Genomic DNA, 19754 nt, shown 5'->3' with positions numbered 1-19754 from the left:
ATATTTGATGATACCCACTCTCATATCGATTCTAGAGTAGAATCAATATCCAGATAGAAGATACAACATGCCATCCAAACGAGAAATTAAAAACCTATATTTGATGGTTATCATGTTAATAGCATGACTATTCATACACATTCGCCAAGAACGTCCTTTGGAGTAAGAAGTAATGGGACTGCACCCAAGCTGAAACTTTCACGAATAAATCCCTTGGACAGCAACACATCAACATGTCTCATTAACTCTGTGTTCGGTTGAGCTCATACAGTAGGCTGCTTGATTAGGCAGTGTTGCACCAGGTATAACCAGTGTTTAAAAAAGCGGATTTGACGCGGAACGCGGCCAAGAAAAATCCTTGTTGACTCGGTGCGGACGCGGCCAAGAACGCGGTTAACACGGTTGATAAGGTCATAACTCGCGAGAGTCAAAGGAGTTTATTGACTCTGTAAGGCAAAACGCGGAACGCGGATGTGGTGAAACGCGGAATGCGGCCGAGGTAAAAAGGAGTCGACTCGGGCGAGTTCCTTGCCGAGTCAAGGAGTTTTTAAACACTGGGTATAACATCAATACTATGTTGTACATCTCTCATTGGAGGGCGATCATGAAGCAAATTCTCTAGAATAATATCTTCGACCTGAGGTAGCATTCCCTGGACCGCCTGTGGAAGCTTTTCTCCCACTGACTTCCCCTCAATTACCACCTTCCCAACAAGAGCACAAATCTGTCCACTCTCGACTTTCCTCATCTATTTAACTAGTTAAGGATTATACATATCTGCCCCGTCAGGTTTAGGACACGCTATTTCTATCAATGGATTCATGGTAAAATTTTACACATGCTTCTTAAAAGAGTAAGTATAACAAAGATGTAACCACTCAATAGTTACTGCAGAGGAACTAGATAGAGAAGTCCCAGACGAAATACCACAAAATCTGCAGCATTGCCCGCATTGAAGAAAATTATTTCCTGATGTTTCCTCTAAAAGTATTTAGAGAGGCAAGGTTATGAGGGAAATGATGAATCCAGGTACTTATTTGAAGTTTTCTATATAAGATTTTTTTTATTTTTTATTTTTAATGGCAAGCAAAATGTCATTAAAGAACCAAAAAACAAGAGAAATACTTCTATGTAAGATTATGAAGCTTAGAAAGACGAGTTTCAGAGAGATGTCGAACAGCAATAAATGATTCACTTACCAATCTTTTCCTTTTTCTTTCAGAGAGATGTTTAACAGCAATAAATGATGCACTTATCATTCTTTTCTTTTTTGGTAGGCATACACTTAGCTTACTTAACAATTGAGTGGTACTACAGATTTATTATGAGTAAATTACCTTTCCTCCCAGATCATTAAGAGATGATTCTTGCATCCAAGCTCTCCCCCATACAAAAGAACTTCAGGCTTAGAGCTCAGCCATCAAAAGGGCTAAGAGTATTAGAAGGAAACTAGTTTGCAGAAATGGATTGAATAGGGGCATGGAGACCTCCCCACAATCGCCCTATACATGTTTGATATGGCTTGTCAACAACTCTGGCTCAACCGGATTGATAATCCATGGAAACATTAGATCTTGCTAACATGCTATTGGTGTTTGTAATGGTGAAGTGCCCCGGTTATGGTATCATTCACAAAGCCAAAATAACACGGAGACTGATGCTCTGAGAGAAAGAAAGCAAAACAGAAAGGTAGGCCTCGACAACATGGAAAATACCACAGGTTTACATACACAGATCTCATGATCAGACACTAAATACCCAGAATCAAGAGGTCAATGATCAAAGCCAGAAACTCAAAAGAATGAAATAATCCTCGTACACGATAATAAATCTAAATCATGATTAGAACATACAAATAAAACCGAATCGAATTAATTTGCAACAGCATTCCAAGGGCTTCTTCCATCAGAAAATTCAGAAGAATATCATCATCATTCAAAACTTAAACAAACAAACAACATACAAAACTTTCTCCTGATTCATCAAATTCAAAGAAAAACAACATCTGATAAACCTAATAACCCTAGAATTATGAAAAAAAAAACAGTAGAAAGACAAAAACAAGGGAAAGATTTACAGTGCCAAAATCCAGATCGGAACAATTGTTAAATCTCCCAATCAAGATTCAAGATCCAGCTCCAGATCTATAGCGGTAGAGCTTACCGAAGACGTGGAGGGCGGTGACAAAGCCAATGAAGCAGAGGCTCATGACGAGGACGATGGTGGGTGAGATCTTGAGGCCAGGAGCGTCGTCTGTGTAGAATCTGAGCATGTTGCTGCTTGTGCCCCCGCCGAAGCTTCCGGAAGAATTGGTGTTTCCGGTGCTGCCAGCGAGCCTCCGGCGGCGCATTCCGGCCGCTGCTGCCGGAGTGCCACGCTGTGCTGCACCGACGGTGCCAGGACGAGATGTGGAGGAAGATGAAGTTTGAGATTGGGATGTTCCCCTTACCATTGTTTGGTTGGTTGGTTTGGTTTGGGTGTGGACGGAGAATTGAGAAGTATTTATAGGGTTAAGGGAGTGCGAAAGCAATGTTTTGTGACACAGAGAGTGTTCGTAGAGTTGCCTTGAAACCTTATAAATGTATGCCTTTTCTAGCTAATAAATAGTAGCGTTAAAATACGGGAGCTGATATATTCGCCCCTTTTCATTACTAGGGACACCCGATTCAAAACCTCCTGACCGGCTAATGAGAGTATCCGGTTAGATATACTTAGTCCTTTAGGAAATGACCAAAATACCCAAGCAACACTCATCCCGCATCTTTGCCCATTACTCTCGCCCAAATCCATACGAGCCCAAGTTCTGAGATGCCCCTTGAAGTGCAGAAACGCCCTAGGTCTCTCTCTCTAGAAATCAACAAATCTGGAAATTTTGTTCTTTTAGAACATCTTAATTTGTAACCCACCAACAAAACAAGGAAGATAGAGACCATTGCTGCTTAGGAGAAGAAGCTTTTCTATTTTGACACCCTTCTCACTGCCACCCAAGATTTTTTAACAGAAACATAAGCTTGGAGGCAGATTTGGCAATTTCTGGGACCTGATGGTTTTCTCTTTCGAAACCCTTTGATCTATAGAGAATTGTGAATGATTCACAAGTTTTCTGCACAAATTGAAATTTTACTTACCCTTTTACCACCAGGGTCATCAAGCCTGAGGCAGCTAAGGAACTTTGTACAGAGAAAACTTCTCTGATTTTCTAGATACAGAATTTCGATGGCCCCATGCCATAAGAATACCATTTTTATGCTTAGTTTCTATATCACATTTGCTTCCAACACCCATGTCCACCAGTGAATAATGAGAGAGACTTGGGCGCTGGATTTGGTTTCTGAAGTTGGGCTTTGCATTTGGGCGAGAGGTAGGCGAGGGAGACAGAAACGAGATGGGATATTGGATGCCTGCATGGGTGTTTTGGTCATTTTCCAAAATAATCCCTACGTGTAATTGGCCACTTGCTTTAGCCGGGACAAATGTTTCAGAAAAGGTGTCCGCAGAATTGAAAGGGGCGTATATATCAGCTCCCTAAAATACAGTTACACCCCCTCTACTTTTATACGACGCATTCAACTATAACCAAGTTTCAAACTCTGTGTATGAGGTAGACCCTATGTATGTGAGGGCCCATGAATACTTTGGATCATCAAAACAATGTGGGCCCAACAAGTTTTTGGTCTGCAAACTAAAGAAGGTTCCATAGTTAACGACCAGATACTAGAATCCGAGATCTTAATTAGCATTGATAGTGTTTCAAAAGAGGGGGTCTACCTTATACACATTGAAAAGTCAAGGCTGTAGTTGTAGTTGATGAGTTCGAAACTATAAGGTTGTCATTGAATGTGTTGGGGGAGGGCGTGGTAACTGTATTTTTCCCTAAATAATAATAAATGGCCCGGCTCAACCCAAAACCGGGTTCAACCCGATTCCGGCTTGTGTTGGGCTGGCATGTCATTGGGGTGTTGAGTTGGGTTAGGGTTTTTCCAAACCAATTTAATTTCAGGTTTGGTTAGGGTCAAGGCCTTAAGCAGCCTGGAACCAACGTGAACCCAACATGCACTCTAATTGTATCATGATTTCAAAACCCTTGTATTATGCTTCTTTCTTTGTTTTTGTATCTTTCTTTTTTTTTTTTTTTGGTGTCCCAGGCCAATTCGACCCGATTTGGAAAATACAGGTTAGCCAAGTTAGGTTAGGTTTGAGAGATTTAAAGGAGAGTTGGTTAGTATTTACCATTCTCAGGCTAAGGCCTGGATTGGGTCAGGTTAGGGTTGAGGGAATGCTGCTTCAAGTTGGGCCAGGGCTGGTCTCAACCAGACCCAACCCGGCCTGAATTGCAAAATGCTAAAATGACTGTGGATTTTAGGCTACGTGTCAAATTATTAGCGATCATAAATCAGGCCAAATGCCATTGAAAGTTGATCGTCACCATTAATCCCAACACCTTGATCGAATGATTCTAAGCCCTTATTCATGTGGCCTCTTTTAGGATTCTACTATCAAAAGGTAAAACGTTGGTCTTCGTAGTTCTCTGTCTTACTCATGGACTGCCCATTTGGAATGGAAACTAAGACCATGTGGGTCATCTCATGATATTCTAAAATATCAACGGTTTTGATTGCACATTTATGTCCACATGTGGGACTAAGAATTGATCATCACCATTGATCCCAGCAGTACTATTTGCCAAGTAGTTCACTAAATACCTTCTAATTGTAAATTCCTTTAAGAGGATTGCTAAACTGAATGGCACCCTTGCAAAAACCCAGCTGCAAGTACAATACGTCACCCAATTGCATTTACAACGACACTGAAAAATGAAAATCTGAAGAAGGAATGACAAATCTGTGGTGCTCTTCAGTTTAGCATTCCTCTTATATTAAACATATTCATAGGTAAATTTCCCTGGCTACAAAATACCTTGCAAATTTAAACATCTTTAAAGCCATTTAAATATTTTACTTCATAAAAATTTAGTCCTGAAACCATATGCAATTTTCCAATGGATATTAGAGGACATAGTGTATTCTATGTTATACAATGAGGTGCACTCACTAGGACATAGCGTATTCTACCTTGTCTGATCTGAACCGTCCATCTCACAGGCCTTGCTATCTGTCTACTGTAGCCCACAAATCATGCAATCTTTAATTGATGCTAAGATTGGATGACCGACTAGATTTTTGGGCTATAAGAGATCTAAAGGAAGGAATATAAAATAGAATATTCTGATCAGCCAAAGTTGAACCCACAGCACCATCCTGTAGATCACATCTTCATATAGAACTAAAAGAGATAATAAAACTTAGAAAGGTAAAGAAATGGTGTCAAAATTTCTTCATAAACCCATAAGATAGAGTCCAAAAATCCTAACAAGAGATGAAATAAACAAGATAAGCATATATGAACAAACCCAAACAACATTAAGAACTTATAAACACCTGCAAAGAATGATCTAAAGCAAGACTTAGAAACATCTGCTTAAATATAATCAAACCATCTTTCAAATTGCATCATAAAAATCTACAGGCGATATATGATTTGAAGAGCAAAATCTCATCTATATGCATTACGAAAAAAAAAAAAAAATGCGAAAAAAAGAAAAAGAAAACAAATGACCACTTGTAACAGTACCAGAACGCCAGAATGTGGGAACAAAAAACACTCTGCAACACTGTTAGAAAACCTTGTTGGGGAAAAGCCTTTGCTAAGAAACTTTGTCATTCTCTGCTAGATTTTTGAAAAGCTAAAATTATGGAACGGGTTGTTTCTTAGCTGAATTTTTTCTTTGCAGTTTATCAATTTTGTTCTTGCTGGAAATACCTTGTTCTTAGCAAGCTGGTTAGGACTGATCCCTCCATCTGGTGTCGCTGCCCTTTTCCCCTTCGAACCCTTTTGGAATCAGCTCCCTCCTCCCTCCCCCAACTTTCAGCTCTCTCTCTCTCTCTCTCTCTCTCTCTCTCTCTCTCTCTCTCTCTCTCTCTCTCTCTCTCTATATATATATATATATATATATATATATATATATATATATATATATATATATATATATATATTTGAACGGCATATATATAACCATTCCACCCATACATATATAAAAAAATTTAAAAATTCAGAAAAATCACCTTCCAATATAAAAATCTAATTCCTTGGACAAAGTGTCAGATGGCATCATTGGTACTAACTTCTGATACTACCATTATGAATTTATATATATAATTAATAAGCAAATCAAAGAAAGACCCAAATCAATAAATATTTCCACCCTAGGTACATAAATTTGAGAATGCATTTCCTACAACAAATTTTAGACTTAAGGTCTGTTTGCAAGAGCTGCTCACCTTAGAACAGAAAGTAAGGCAAGATAATATAAATCAAATGAGGTACAGACATAATCCAGGAGTGCAAGCTCATATAGGAGGATGAGAGAAGAGGAGAGCCACCTTACCTCCGAGCCTACGCCGAGCAGCATCCCACTTTCTTCAATGCCGAAACATCATCCTTGCCCACATTGATAGTTTTCCCTTCCAGTGAGACCGCGGCTTGCTCTTCCCCAGCATCAAGGGCCTTCCTACTGACTACACGATAAATCTGAGTAAGGACCTCACTGAAGGCATTCTCCACATTGGTTGATTCCAAAGCCGACGTCTCCATAAAGTAGGTAGACTCCCGTTCGGCAAATGCTTGTCCATCGTCTGTGGAGACGGATCTTAGATGACGGAGATCGGCTTTGTTACCAACCAGCATGATGACAATGTTGTCGTCTGTGTGGCCTCTGAGCTCCTTCAACCACCTCTCAACATTTTCAAAGGTGATGTGGCGGGTAACATCATAGACCAGAAGGGCACCAACAGCTCCCCTATAATATGCACTTGTGATGGCGCGGTACCTGTTAGTTGGAGGCAAAAGGATATCCAATGTGTCAGAAAATTCTCCTCATCGTTATTAGATAAGGTAATGTGAGAAAACCAATTACTCAAAAAGCTTACGCTATTAGAGTCGGTGTTATTTAATCATTGCGGCCCCACTTTTGGGTTGGCTCTACATGTAGATTTTAAATTTCAAGGAGTTGTTGGGTTTTGAACCCAGGACATGCTGTGTGGCAATAGCTCTGATTTCATGTGAAACAACCAATTTCTCAACAAGCTTAAGCTGTAAGAGTCGGTGTTATTTAATCATTTATACATTAACAGGTACTTTCTAGGAAGACTGACACCGGATGCCGCTGGAACTGAGGAACTCAAACCAGTGTCTCTAAGAGTTTAATCAGTGCATTGGATGAAACACATCAAAACCAAGCATATTCGCAGTGCAAATTTGATAATAGCTGAATGAATAAACTAAATCACCATTTGACCAGGAATATAAGAGATCATGACTCAATAATCAGGGATGGGAAACACAGAAATGAAGCAGCAAAAGAATCAAAAGAAGCCATATAATACAAGTAACTTGATGCATTGATATAATCATTGAGACTGTGACATGGATTCTATGAATCGGTGAGGTACGATGTCGGACACGTGTCAGATTTCAATACTTTGGAATTCATTGCGACACTTCTAGATCTCTTTAATCTATTTCTGAAAATAAGACAATAAATTTTTTATTATTACATGTTTTGTGTTTTAACTATCATAATTATTTTTTATGAAAATAAACATTATATTTTTTAGAGGAATGCTAGCAACAAGCGGTTAGTTCTCCACTTGAAATCATGCAGCCAGCCATTGGCCCACGTGCACGACTTTTCCCACTGTTATCCTCAGTGGAGAGTAAAGGCCTTTAAAAATAATATATTTCCCTGTAATTATTAAATATGCATCTCGTCTTTTGGTAAATGCATTTGCATGTCTATATTCTTGTCAGGAGCTTTATTAATAATGCCCAAATGGGACGAAAGCTAGAGAGCAGAGAATTAGTATGGCTGTTTCTCTATCGTCTAGACTTCTGTTTCTATTCGCTCCTTTCTGTTTATCTTCTCAAAACACCTCCCCCTCCTGCACAAAAACGTTGTCGTCCAAGTCCGAATACAGTATCCTTGGGAGAAAGAATAACCTTAATAAAAGCAGTGTTGGCAAATATCCCGATTTACTATTTATCCACCTTCAAATGTCCCATAAGCATGATTAATTGGATCGAGGATATTCAGAGGAGGTTTCTTTGGGGATGTTTGTCAACCTTTTTTTCCAGGAAAAGTATCTCTTAGGTGGATGCTTGTTACCTTAAAAAGGAAAATGAACGCTTACACTCAGCGATATGGTATGGTTAGTGGCCAACATATATCTACTGAATTGTATGTTAATGTGGCAAACATAGACGGCCTAATGGCCAAAGAAAGACAATGGACCCCACAGGTATACTTAATCAATAGTCTACTATTAGGGCTAAGATGAAGGCCCCAATGGTCATGATCTGCTATCGGACGGATCAGATCCTTCGAAGGAGCAATGACTCAGAACTCCTCTCTTCAATTTTTATGTTATGTTTTCAATAACCATATCGCACGGCTCTTCTTTGGACAGCAAGAAACGGGAGGCATGTATTGTGTAATATTAATCAAAATCAGCACTAGATAATAACTCCCTTAAGCACAAGCAGAACCGAAAATGAAACCCATAGGGACGCAGATCTTCTTAAGGCTGAGAAGCGCCCATCGTTTGTAACAACAAACACAAGCAAAACTAACTCAGATCTGCCACACACCACATGGGCACACCGTTTACAAAAAAATTCAAGAGGAGAAATTGGGCATCAGGATTAGATCCCTTTCTTCCTTCTTTTCTAGCTTTTTATTAGATTTTCCAAAGGAAAACAGCAACTTGTGGTCGTGGGTTTTCTGCCCAAAATTACAATACAATTTAATAGAAAATAATCAGTAAAGAATACTCCTCAAACTCCTACTCCTAAAAGCATCAGGTAAACTAAAATCTAGGATGGAAACTCGCCGTTGAAAAAAAAAAGCATTAGGTAAACTAATATCTAGGATGGAAACTCCTCTCAAAACAGTAATATAACCATACTTAAAAACACTTGTTCGTGGGGTCTAATGCCCACTTTCCATTGGACTCAAACTCAACTCAACTCAGCTAAGCCTTTGTCCCAAACTAGTTGGGGTCAGCTAATGAATCCTTTAGAAAATTTTCATGAAAAAGGTGAAAGGGTCTACCCGGCTCAAATCGACCAAGTCTAATCCTGACACTAGTTGGGTTCCCGTCTACATGGATCATTTTCTTCCATTCTCTCCTATCCAAGGTCATGTTCTCTGTTATGTTCCTAGCCATCAAGTCTTTCCTCACTGTTTCTACCCAAGTTGTTTTCGGTCTGCCCCCTCCTCTTTTTACTCCATCAACTTGGCACAATCACTTCTTCTCACTGGAGCATCCAAAGGCCTACGTTGGATATGCCCAAACCATCTTAATCGGTGCTCTCTCATCTTCTCCTCAATTGGTGCCACCCCCACCTTTCTACGGATGTCTTCATTTTTAATTCTATCTAACCTTATGTGGCCGCACATCCATCTAAACATCTGCATCTCCGCTACACTCATCTTATGCACATGCTGCTTCTTGGTGGCCAAACATTCTGAGCCATACAGCATGGCTGGCCTCACAACTATCTTATAAAACTTTCCCTTCAACTTGGTAGGTATTTTATGGTCACACAAAACTCCTGAAGCATGCTTCCACTTCAACCAACCTCCTCTTATTTTGTGGTTAACATCCTTTGCTACACTCATCTCTATCTCTGTGGTTCCATCGGACTCAAAGAAGAGAAAAAAATCCTAAAAAAAACCTCCCTAAATTACTTATTTACCGCAAGTTAAAACCTCCCAAAGATGTGTTTTTCTTGGGGAGTTTCTCAAGTTGGAAATCTGTTCCTTTTCCTATGCTAAATCCATCCAATGTTGGATGCTAATCCACTACATTTTCTGCTGAGAGTCTTGGAGGTAACCTTCATCTTGGAGATAACCTTCAATGCATTCCTGTAAATTTAGAGCATGTCCCCCATCTCGGTTAAACCACTCGGCGCGACTCAATAATTGTCCGTTCCGTCCAATGTGGAATGACTCAATCCATCCATGTCTGATTTCCATCAACTTCTTCTCAACTACATGATCTTCTATTAACAAATCTTCATGATCCAAAAGCAAATCATCAACCAATGGGACCAAGGGCACTTGCCCTTGGTCTAGGTCATCGTCCAACATCGATGGCTCAAATGCTTTGAGATTCCCCGCAATCACTATGGAGTGCACGTTCATTTATGGTCAAAGATCAAGCTGGAATGCATTCTCTCCCACCTTGATGCAGGAGCATCCCCTGGGTGAATTTTACATCAGCCATTACAAGCTCATTACTGTAGCTTTTAGTTGTGTCCTTAGCTTTTAGTGGTATTTTTGTCATTTGGTATTTCTATATGTCCTTAATTATCTTTAGTTACATTTACATGTAAGGGTAATTTGGTTATTTTACCACTCTAGTCATGGCTTTTAGGTCATTTAGCAATTAGGTAAGGGTGTGTTTGTCTTTTACCATGTAAGGGCATTATATAAGGCCATTTTCATTTTTTTTTCATTAATTCTTCAAGAAATGAATTAAGGTTTGTATTGTGGTGATTTTTAGGGTTTTATCAAGAAGAGCCTCTTGTTATTTTTATGAAGATTGGAGTTTTCTTCGCAGCTGGAATCTCAGCTTCTTCCTCCAATTCCACATCATCTCCTTGTTGAAGACAAGGTTTCAAATCCAACATCCTGACCGAGACTCCCCTTGCTAGGTCGAAACTGTTCATTAAGGAAATAGCAAGAAATGCTGGAGACATGTTCAACTTGGCGTGGAAATTTTCTATGCAGAAGCTGCTGGACGATAGGATATCTTCGTCAGTTTACTTCTTAAATGCCATCTCTGTAAGTTGTTTACATTCTTCCATTTCCTATGCCTCATCAGATCTGAAAACCTGCAAACAGATTTTGATCCAAAATTGTAATAAACTCCTTCAATCGGCAGCAATAGTCATTACCTTCTATGTTTGCTGTTAAGAGATGTGCTGTCGATTGTTGCTTGTTTGGATGCTTAAGCATTCTTTGGGCAAGTAAAGTCAATGGAGGGCAGGATTTTAAAACCCTGGTAAAGCCATGTGCTTTACAGAGTTCGGATGCAAGGTTAACGGAGAGAGAGAGAGAGAGAGAGAGAGAGAGAGAGAGAGAGAGAGAGAGAGAGAGAGAGAGAGAGAGAGAGAGGACCCTTACCAAAGAAATTTCTTCCTTTTCAGGTTATTTCACATGGAAATGGCTTGGCTGCCACATTGCCACATCACCAGACATGCAGTTATTACACTTGTTTCTTGCTTGGTAATCTCCAGGGATTTCAATGCTACATTGGCAACCAAGCACCATAAAGTTGAAGAAAAGTGATTTTTTTTCTTGTAAATTGAGGATGCCTTGCATGTGGCATCCAAACAGAGCCGACTGTGGATGAAATCCCTAAGGGGCGTTTCGATACACGGATTTTAGAATCTTGGATTTCCTCAAAATCGTGGATGGAAGACAAGAGAAGAAGGAGATTGTCCGTCGTATTCTGATTTCTCGCCATTCTTTCCGTCGAGCGAGAAAGTAGGAGATCGCCCCTGTTTCCAGGTTTTAGAAATCTCAGGATGGGAAAGAGATTTCTAAAACCCGGATTTCTTACTTAATCCCTTCATCTGCAACCTACTTCCCCCACATCTGCAACCTACTTCCATTGTAAAATCCAGAATTTTACACTGCTTTCAAACTAAAACCTGGATTCTGAATCCACATATCCAAACAGGGGGTTAGGAAACTGATCTTTAACATACCTAAGAGGACTTCTACCCAAGCTCTAAAGAATCTGGTAAGAATTTTGTGGTTTGATACTCTTTAAGCTGGAATTTCTGAGTTAAATTTGACATTTGAGATGCAAGAATTTGTTGAAGAATGCTAGCCAGTTCTAGCTCTCATTGGACATCTGACTTGATTGCAATCTCTTGGAAATTGCACGAAACTGCATAAAAGAAGAAAGATCTGTGTTTGTTAAATCCCTATCTCCAGAACCGTGTGCTTAATTTGTGTGAATTAACTTGAACTCCTGTGAGTGATTAAGTTGGGTATGGCAGTTTGGTAAATTTCACACATCCACCATATCTATCCATTGTTTTCCATAAATCTGCTCAGAGTGTTACGATAGTCATATTTCGAAGTTTGAATGAGGAGTTTTATTAGAAAATTAGCATATTGCATGTAATTCCACATACATGCTTTAAAGCCAAGAGCAATTTAGAAATAAAAGGTATGGTGGTTCAATCCATTGCATGTTGCTGCCAGTAATTCCCTAACAGAAGCTACAAGATTGACTTCGAATGATTTGGAGATCATCACCTCCTTTCTCAAGTTCAGATTCTTGCTTGCCTGTTTTGTGCTTGTTAAAAGGCTTCAAAGGAGCCTCGTTTCTATATGGGATTTGTCACTTTGTAGCTTGTAAACCTCAGCCACTTGCTGGAACCGTGAATTATTACTGAGCCCTTATCTACACAGGATACTTTCTTTCATTCCTAGCTTTACTCAAGTGAATGTGAAATCCTAAACTCAAGTGGAGCTAGTTTAAAGATTGTTACCTGATTGGTGTTAAGCTCTGAAGATATTAATTGCATCACAAAATAAGTTGCACACTTGGTTACCATCAACCTTGTATATAGTGGTTAATTCGAATCTGAGAGTTACTTGTACCAAGTTAATAGTAACAAAATTGTAAGTCACCAAAGTTCCAAGGAAGCTGGTCCATTGGACCAAGAAGAGTAGATTTTACCTATTGTTCGTGAGCTTCTTCTAATTACAAAAATTCTTAACGGTTTTGTAAATTTCAGATTGGAGTTTACTACTCTTAGCAGTGGTTCACAAAAGCCAGCCCACACTATACCATTGGATCCCTTTTTCCCTCTATGACAGTTCGGTCCATTATGATATTCAGCCATTGCTTCAGTTTTCAGTTTTCACACTTATTCGAAGGCTGTTTCCATTTCTGCATGAGATCGCCTACACAAAATGATAACATCACTACCCCGCACCCAAACATTCTGCATCACACCTTCCTGATGATCTTAAAGGGTATGTAATGGATCGACCTGAGCTTCCTTGCCTTGCCTTTCAACCATTTTTTGCACAAGTGTAGCCAAATCATCTCTCCTTGAAAGTTGCATCTTACCCGATGTTGATCATGTCGATCTTTATACTTCTGTTTGATTAGATTCAACAAATTAATGCACTCGACGGATTTTGTCAAAGAATCGTTGGGGCCTAGCACACTCTTCTACCTCCTTACTAGAACTTGATTGATCCACCACCGAGAATTCAACATCAAACGGGCTTTGTGGAAGGTAACCGAGGCACACTTCGAACAGGGCCTTCTAAGCCGAGCCGTGAATAGTTCGATTGTAGGCAAATAGTAGAAAAGGGAGGCTCTCGTCCTAGGTCCTCAAGTGTCTTGAATTGTAACCACATAGCAAATGCATCATGGTTCGATCCGCCAACTCAGTCTAGCCATAGGTGAAGGTGAGAGGACATGCTCCTTTTCAACTTTGTATCCATGATGGCCCACAAAGCTTTCCAAAGGTGGCTTAGAAAGCAGCTATCTCTATTAGAAAAGATAGATTCCAGTAGTCCAAAATGCTTCCACATGCGTTGAAAGAAGAACCTTGCTGCCTCCTCTTCTGTCACCATCGTCTTAAATGGAATGAGGTTGGCCATCTTGTTGATCCGATCCACAACCACGAAGAGATAGTCGTGATCCCCCAACGAAGTTCATGGATATGCTCTCCCAGGGTTGACTTGGCTCTGGCAATGGTGTGTATAACCCTAGCTTCCGATAAGAGGGATTGGAAGTACTGCAGATAACGCATCCTTTGATAAAGTTCTAAACGTCCAAGTTTACCCTCGGCCAGTAGACATATATGTGAAGGTTCTGTAGAGTCTTCTCAACTCCAAAATGCCCAGCCACCTTCGATGTGTGAGCCTCTCAAATCGACTGCACTCGAACGGCCTCTTTAGGTACGCGTGGTTTTCACTTTCGGCTGAAACATTTCATTTCAGCCAAAATATGTTGATTTCGGGTACTACCGAAACGAAATCCACTTGGATTTCAGAAAAATACCAGATTTCGCCCAAAATTTCGGGATTCGTTAATGTTTTGGTCGAAGTATGTGAAATAAACATGTAACTTTTCATATAAAAAGCAAAGTTTTTGTCAGACAAAAAACAACTCCAGTAGCAGAAAAGAGAAGAACAACGAGATTCTTTTAAAATATTTTTAAAAATACGACAAAAATAAAAATAAAAACCAGTGGTGAAGAATCTTACCTGGAATTCGATCGAGATTTCGTACCGAAATGTTTCCACGATTTTACAAAATTTAGGTCGAAATTTCGTACCGAAACCAAAATGTTTCTTTTTCGACGATGGCCGAAACTGAGATTTAAAACCTTCGTTACACATAGTTGGATACCCTTGTATAATAAACCCTCAACCAAGTGGAACTCAGAGGGCTTGTTGTTTCTGTAACTTAGCAATCTCCTTAGAGAACTCTGGGTCATAATCATACAACCACGTATTCTAGGTGTCGCATCGGCTAGATCTGCAAGGCCGTGAATAGTGCAGACACTTTGGATGTAGAGGAAGCATAGAAAGCATGTCGGCCAACTTGTCGGTTGCTTCCTTCTTGCATTTGATAATCAGGCCGAACTGTTAAAGGTAAGAAATCCACTTCATGTGTCAGGCTTGTTACAACTTCGATTGTGATCGTAGAAACTAGAGAGGCTTGCGATCGGTATGGCCAACCACTAACTTCCCCAGTAGATAAGGCGTCTAGTGCTTTACGGCTTGGTTTAGAGCATATAACTCCTTGTTGCAGGTGGGGTCATTGCTGACTGCTCCACTAAACTTCTCCAAGTGGTAGGCCATGGGCCGACCATCTTCAACAAGAGCGCACCTAGTGCATAACTTGATGTGTCTGCCTCCACCTCAAAGGGCTGTTGTAAGTTGGGCAAGTCAGACCTTGCATATCTTTTGGTTTAAAAGCATGACACTGTCCTCGTGCTGCTTCTCCCACCTGAACCTTTGATTGGTTTTGGTGAGTGCGTGGAGTGGAGCTGCGAAATGAGAAAAGTGGCAGATAAACTTCCGCACGTACTGGCAAGCTCCCATGAAGCTGCGAGCCTCAGTCACCATCTTAGGTCTGGGCCAATTCGTGATCACAGTCACCTTGCTAGGTCGATCTTCATCTCTCCTCTTCCAACGATAAACCCCAAGTAGATGAGCCTAGCCGAACTCGAACATCTTCAAATTCAGGTACAATTTTGCCTTCTGTAGGGTCCTCAGCACCTCTGTAAGTAGACAATGGTTTCTTTGCTGAACTTGAACATCTTCAAATTCAGGTGCAGTTGTGCCTTCTGTAGGGTCCTCAGCACCTCTGTAAGGTCCTCCACACACACAAGCGCTCGCGCACACACAAAGTTGTAGGTGTATAGGTTACATTTCAAATCCAAGCATTTATTCACACAATCAAACAACACCTTCTACCTTATCCTAGAGTCCTTGTCAAACAACACCTTCTACCTTATTCTAGAGTCCTCGTCATCTACCTCACTTCTCGACCCAGTTTTTAATTTTCTAACCTGCCAAAGAGAAGGGGATCTATGATCTGCCAAAGGACATGACTCAATGGGAATCCCTCAAGCATTACTTCAGCTCTGGACAGTATCTCTCTCGCATACTCCATTTCCTGATTGTCTGACCTTATGACTTCCTGCCAGGCTGACTCCTACCAATTCTCTATCTAGAGTCCTAATAAATGTGGCAGAGGATCAATCAGATAATTCCATCTAGGCTTTCACTGATGGGATTTTCTTTGGACTAGTCAAACCATAGTTATCAGGGTGGGAAACGAATTCGGGATACGAAACGTGAAACGGAAACGGGAAACGCATGAAAAAAAAATCCAGGGGAAACGAGAAAACAATAGAAAATCAAATGAGAAACGTCTTAGGAAACGCATTAGAAGTGTTTCAAAAACGATAGAAAAACACAAGACGTGTTTACACACGATTAAATAAGTTTCTCATATGCTTCCCATGCGTTTCGGAAACATTTCTCCAATTTTGTATCATGTTTCGGAAACGTTCCCGAAACGCGTTTCCCGCGTTTTTGGGGAAACGAGTTTCCCACCCGCGAGAAACATATATTAGGGGAAACGGGTTTCCCACCCGCCCATGGAGTTTCCGGCAACTATGATTCAAACCAACAATCTTTTGAGCTAGAATTGATGGACACAGCTTCAGTATTTATTTTAACCACTGACCCAAATCTCTGAAGGCTTGCAAATTCCATTCGAGAAAGAGGCTTCAAGAATCTGGACTGAACTGGAAGTGAGAACACCATTGAATAAAATGACAGAAGTTTTTGTTTTGATGATGCTAGTATTGCACTTTACAACACATTCTAATGATTTCAGTAGCAGTAATTCCAATACAAACAAAGGCAGTGTTGAATATCAACAAAAAATTTCATATATAGATAAGGCCCAAAAAGAAATCACAATATAAAAACACCAAATCTTATAAGGACAATCAAACACCACCACCTTATCCTATAGTCCTTGTCATCTACCCCACTTCTCGGCCCATTTTTTCATTTTCTAACCAGCCAAATAGATGGGGATCTATGATCTCATGGGCATGTCACAATGGGAAGCCCCTAAGCATTACTTCACCGGTGGATAGTATATTTCGCACATACTCCATTTTCTGCTTGTCTGATCTTATATGATTTCCTGCCAGGCTGGCTCCAATCCAGACTCCAGAGTCCTAATAAATGCGGAGGAGGCTGAATCAGATAAATCCATCTTGTTTCCACTGATGGGATTTTCTTTAGATGACTCAAAACAACAATCTTTTGAGCTAGAATTGATGGACATCGCTTGGGTATTTATTTTAACCACTGACCCAAATCTCTGAAGCGATGCAAATTTCATTCAAGAAAGAGGCTTCAAGAATCTAGAATGGATTGAAAGTAAAAAAAAAGCTTTAATAAAATGACCAAATTTGTTGTTTTCATGATGCTAGTATGCATTTTACAAGAAACTCTAATGATTTCAGTAGCAGTAATTTCAATACAAAAAAAGGCATTGTTGAGTATCAAAGAAAATTTCCATATAGAAATAAGGCCCAAGAAGAAATCATAATAGATCAAAACAAAATCTAATAAGAACAATCAAACAACACCTTCCACCTTATCCTAGAGCCCTTGTCATGTACCTCAGTTCTTGACCTAATTTTTTTTCTTTTTCCTAACCTCCTAAAGAGAAGAACGTCTATGACCTTATGGACATGACACAATCCAGAGTCCAAGTAAATGCGGAAGAGACTGAATCAGATAATTCCATCTTGTCTTCCACTGATGGGATTTTTGTTGGATGATTCAAACCAACAATCTTTTGAGCTAGAATTGATGGACACCACTTGAGTTTTATGCTAACCACTGACCCAAATATTTGAAGAGCTGCGAATTTCATTCGAGAAAGAAGCTTCAAGAATCGAGACTGGACTGAAAGTGATAACAGCAATGAATACATATCTACTGGCTGCTTTACTCCACGTGGTAACTTAATCACATGGCACCGTTAAAAGTGGCGAATGAGACAATATTGGGGGGCGATCTTACCAGCGCTGTAAATACTCTGTAATAATCATTACTGGAAATCCAAATATCCAATTGGTTGGAAATAGGGCTTAGTTGAGTTGAGTTGAGTTGTATGCCTTTTTTTGGTCCATTGGATTTCAGGGTTTAATCTATAATCTAAATTTGAGCATAGTCTATAGTCTATACCCATTGCATTTCACAAATATCTCGTGGGAGAGAAAGGTGGCATAGCAATCCTCAAAAACTCTCTTGGAAAATCATGGCGTGTGAAAGTTAGAGGACACATTAATGAAGTCTTCTTCGAAGAGTGTTGGGAACATTTTGTAGTAGACCATGGTCTTTGTTCTGGAGATTTAACCAACACAAAGGTTAGCAGCAACCTAAGGTAAAGATTCATATGCCCAGTTTAAATGAAGGGGATGGTAATATTGAATGTGAATTGAGAAACACAACAAGATAGTACTGGAAACCAAATCTTTTAGGGTCCATTTAGGACTGCAGCTTCACACCAAAAAAGCAATAGGGTTGCAAACCCATATGGAACATATGCAAAAGACCAACAATAAAACAACCAACATAACAAAACTCCGTTCCAAGAGGCAATTGGGTCCCACATCCATATGAAACATTACCAATTGAGAAAATGCAAAGGCACAAAAATTCTTCCTAATTAGAGATCCAACAACAATAAAAACATGGAAACTTGACCAGTTACCAAAATGAAAAGGAACCCCAAAAAAAAAAAAAAAAAATCTTCCTAGTTATAGGACCAAAACAAGAACCATGACCATGGAATAATCCCCCATTCTCAATCCTACAGTGCTGGTCAGTTGCATAAACCATAGAAAATCTAAACATGACAAAACAAGAGAAGAAGTAAAGGGAGAATAAGAAGCAGACCAGGTGTTTGTAAAAAGTCCTAACTGAGAAAAGTAGTAAAACTGGTACCTCTCTTGACCAGCAGTATCCCAAATCTGAGCCTTGACGACCTTATCATCAACGCGAATACTACGAGTGGCGAATTCAACACCGATAGTGGATTTAGACTCGAGGCTGAACTCGTTGCGAGTAAATCGCGAGAGCAAATTAGATTTTCCCACACCAGAGTCTCCGATCAAAACCAACTTGAACAAATAATCATAGTCTTCATCCACACGGTAAGAAGAAGTCATCTTCTTCTTATACTTGTTGCTGATCTAGTTAGGTCGATCGAATAGGGAAAAGGGCAAATAAGAAAGATTGGAGAGGCACCGAAAAACTTATATAGGGAAAAGAATAAAGTAGTGGAGAAATGGAAAAAGGGTATTGAGGGAGTTTGTCGGAGGGGGTCCTACCTCGTGAAAAATTAAACACACCACTTCCCTCTTGCAGGGGCAGTCTCTCTCTCTGTCCCTATTTAACTCCGATTTAATTTCAAAGGGGACACGCGCTACTACTGCTGGGAGCATAAAATAATGGGTGTTATTAACAAAATAAGGGAGTGCGGATTATGGATTGTTGTGTTCTAAGGAAATGATTTCAGGCGTAGGGATTGGCACTGCCCTAAGCGCCCACCAAATAAGGAGCATCAGGTATGGTTTGGCTCGTGCGTAGGGCATGCAACAGACTAATTAGGCCCACTTTGTTTCGAATTTTGATAACCGATTCTGAGTCCAAAATTTGTGAGGCCCTGTTCATTTGAGATTACGACAGCCGATTGTGACTGCCAAACCGATTATTGGACTGCTCGAAATTAAGGCCCTGCTCGTTTTAAACTGTGACTACCTATTGTGAGCACCCCAACTGATTATTGGCTCAAAATTAAGGCCCTACTCATTTGAGATTGTGACGACTGATTGTGCGCCTCAAAATTAAAGCCCTATTTGTGTCCAATAATCGGTTGGGTGGCACACAAGTTGTGGTCACGATCTCAAACGAACAGGGCCAAAACGTAATTTTGACCCAATAATCAGTTGGGGACTCACAGTCGGTGGCTACAAGTTGAAACGAACACTTAAGTCAAATAATCAGTTTTGAACTTACAATGGGTATCAGTTATCATGGATTATGCCTG

The 19754-nt window shown here is 40.1% G+C and overlaps 2 protein-coding genes across 2 annotated transcripts; both read right to left on the bottom strand.

The window, feature by feature from the left end:
* Nucleotides 1–1842: 1842 nt before the first annotated feature.
* Nucleotides 1843–2541, bottom strand: LOC143878637 (uncharacterized). Its single transcript, XM_077380904.1, has one exon. The coding sequence runs from the start codon at nucleotides 2450–2452 to the stop codon at nucleotides 2126–2128; it is 327 nt and encodes a 108-aa protein (XP_077237019.1). The 5' UTR covers nucleotides 2453–2541; the 3' UTR covers nucleotides 1843–2125.
* A 3687-nt stretch (nucleotides 2542–6228) lies between these two features.
* On the bottom strand, nucleotides 6229–19118 carry LOC143880356 (ras-related protein Rab11B-like). Its single transcript, XM_077383270.1, has 2 exons — nucleotides 18650–19118; nucleotides 6229–6886 (listed from the first exon to the last, which is right to left on the bottom strand). The coding sequence occupies exons 1-2, from the start codon at nucleotides 18871–18873 to the stop codon at nucleotides 6454–6456; spliced, it is 657 nt and encodes a 218-aa protein (XP_077239385.1). The 5' UTR covers nucleotides 18874–19118; the 3' UTR covers nucleotides 6229–6453.
* Nucleotides 19119–19754: the final 636 nt, after the last annotated feature.

The sequence above is a fragment of the Tasmannia lanceolata genome, unplaced genomic scaffold (genome assembly GCF_043159265.1).
Source record: "Tasmannia lanceolata isolate RefF3 unplaced genomic scaffold, GAP_Taslan_0.1 ptg000006l, whole genome shotgun sequence".
Classification (NCBI taxonomy): Eukaryota; Viridiplantae; Streptophyta; class Magnoliopsida; order Canellales; family Winteraceae; genus Tasmannia; species Tasmannia lanceolata.
Note: the sequence above shows the minus strand (reverse complement) of the source record. Positions and strands in the feature narration are given on the sequence as shown.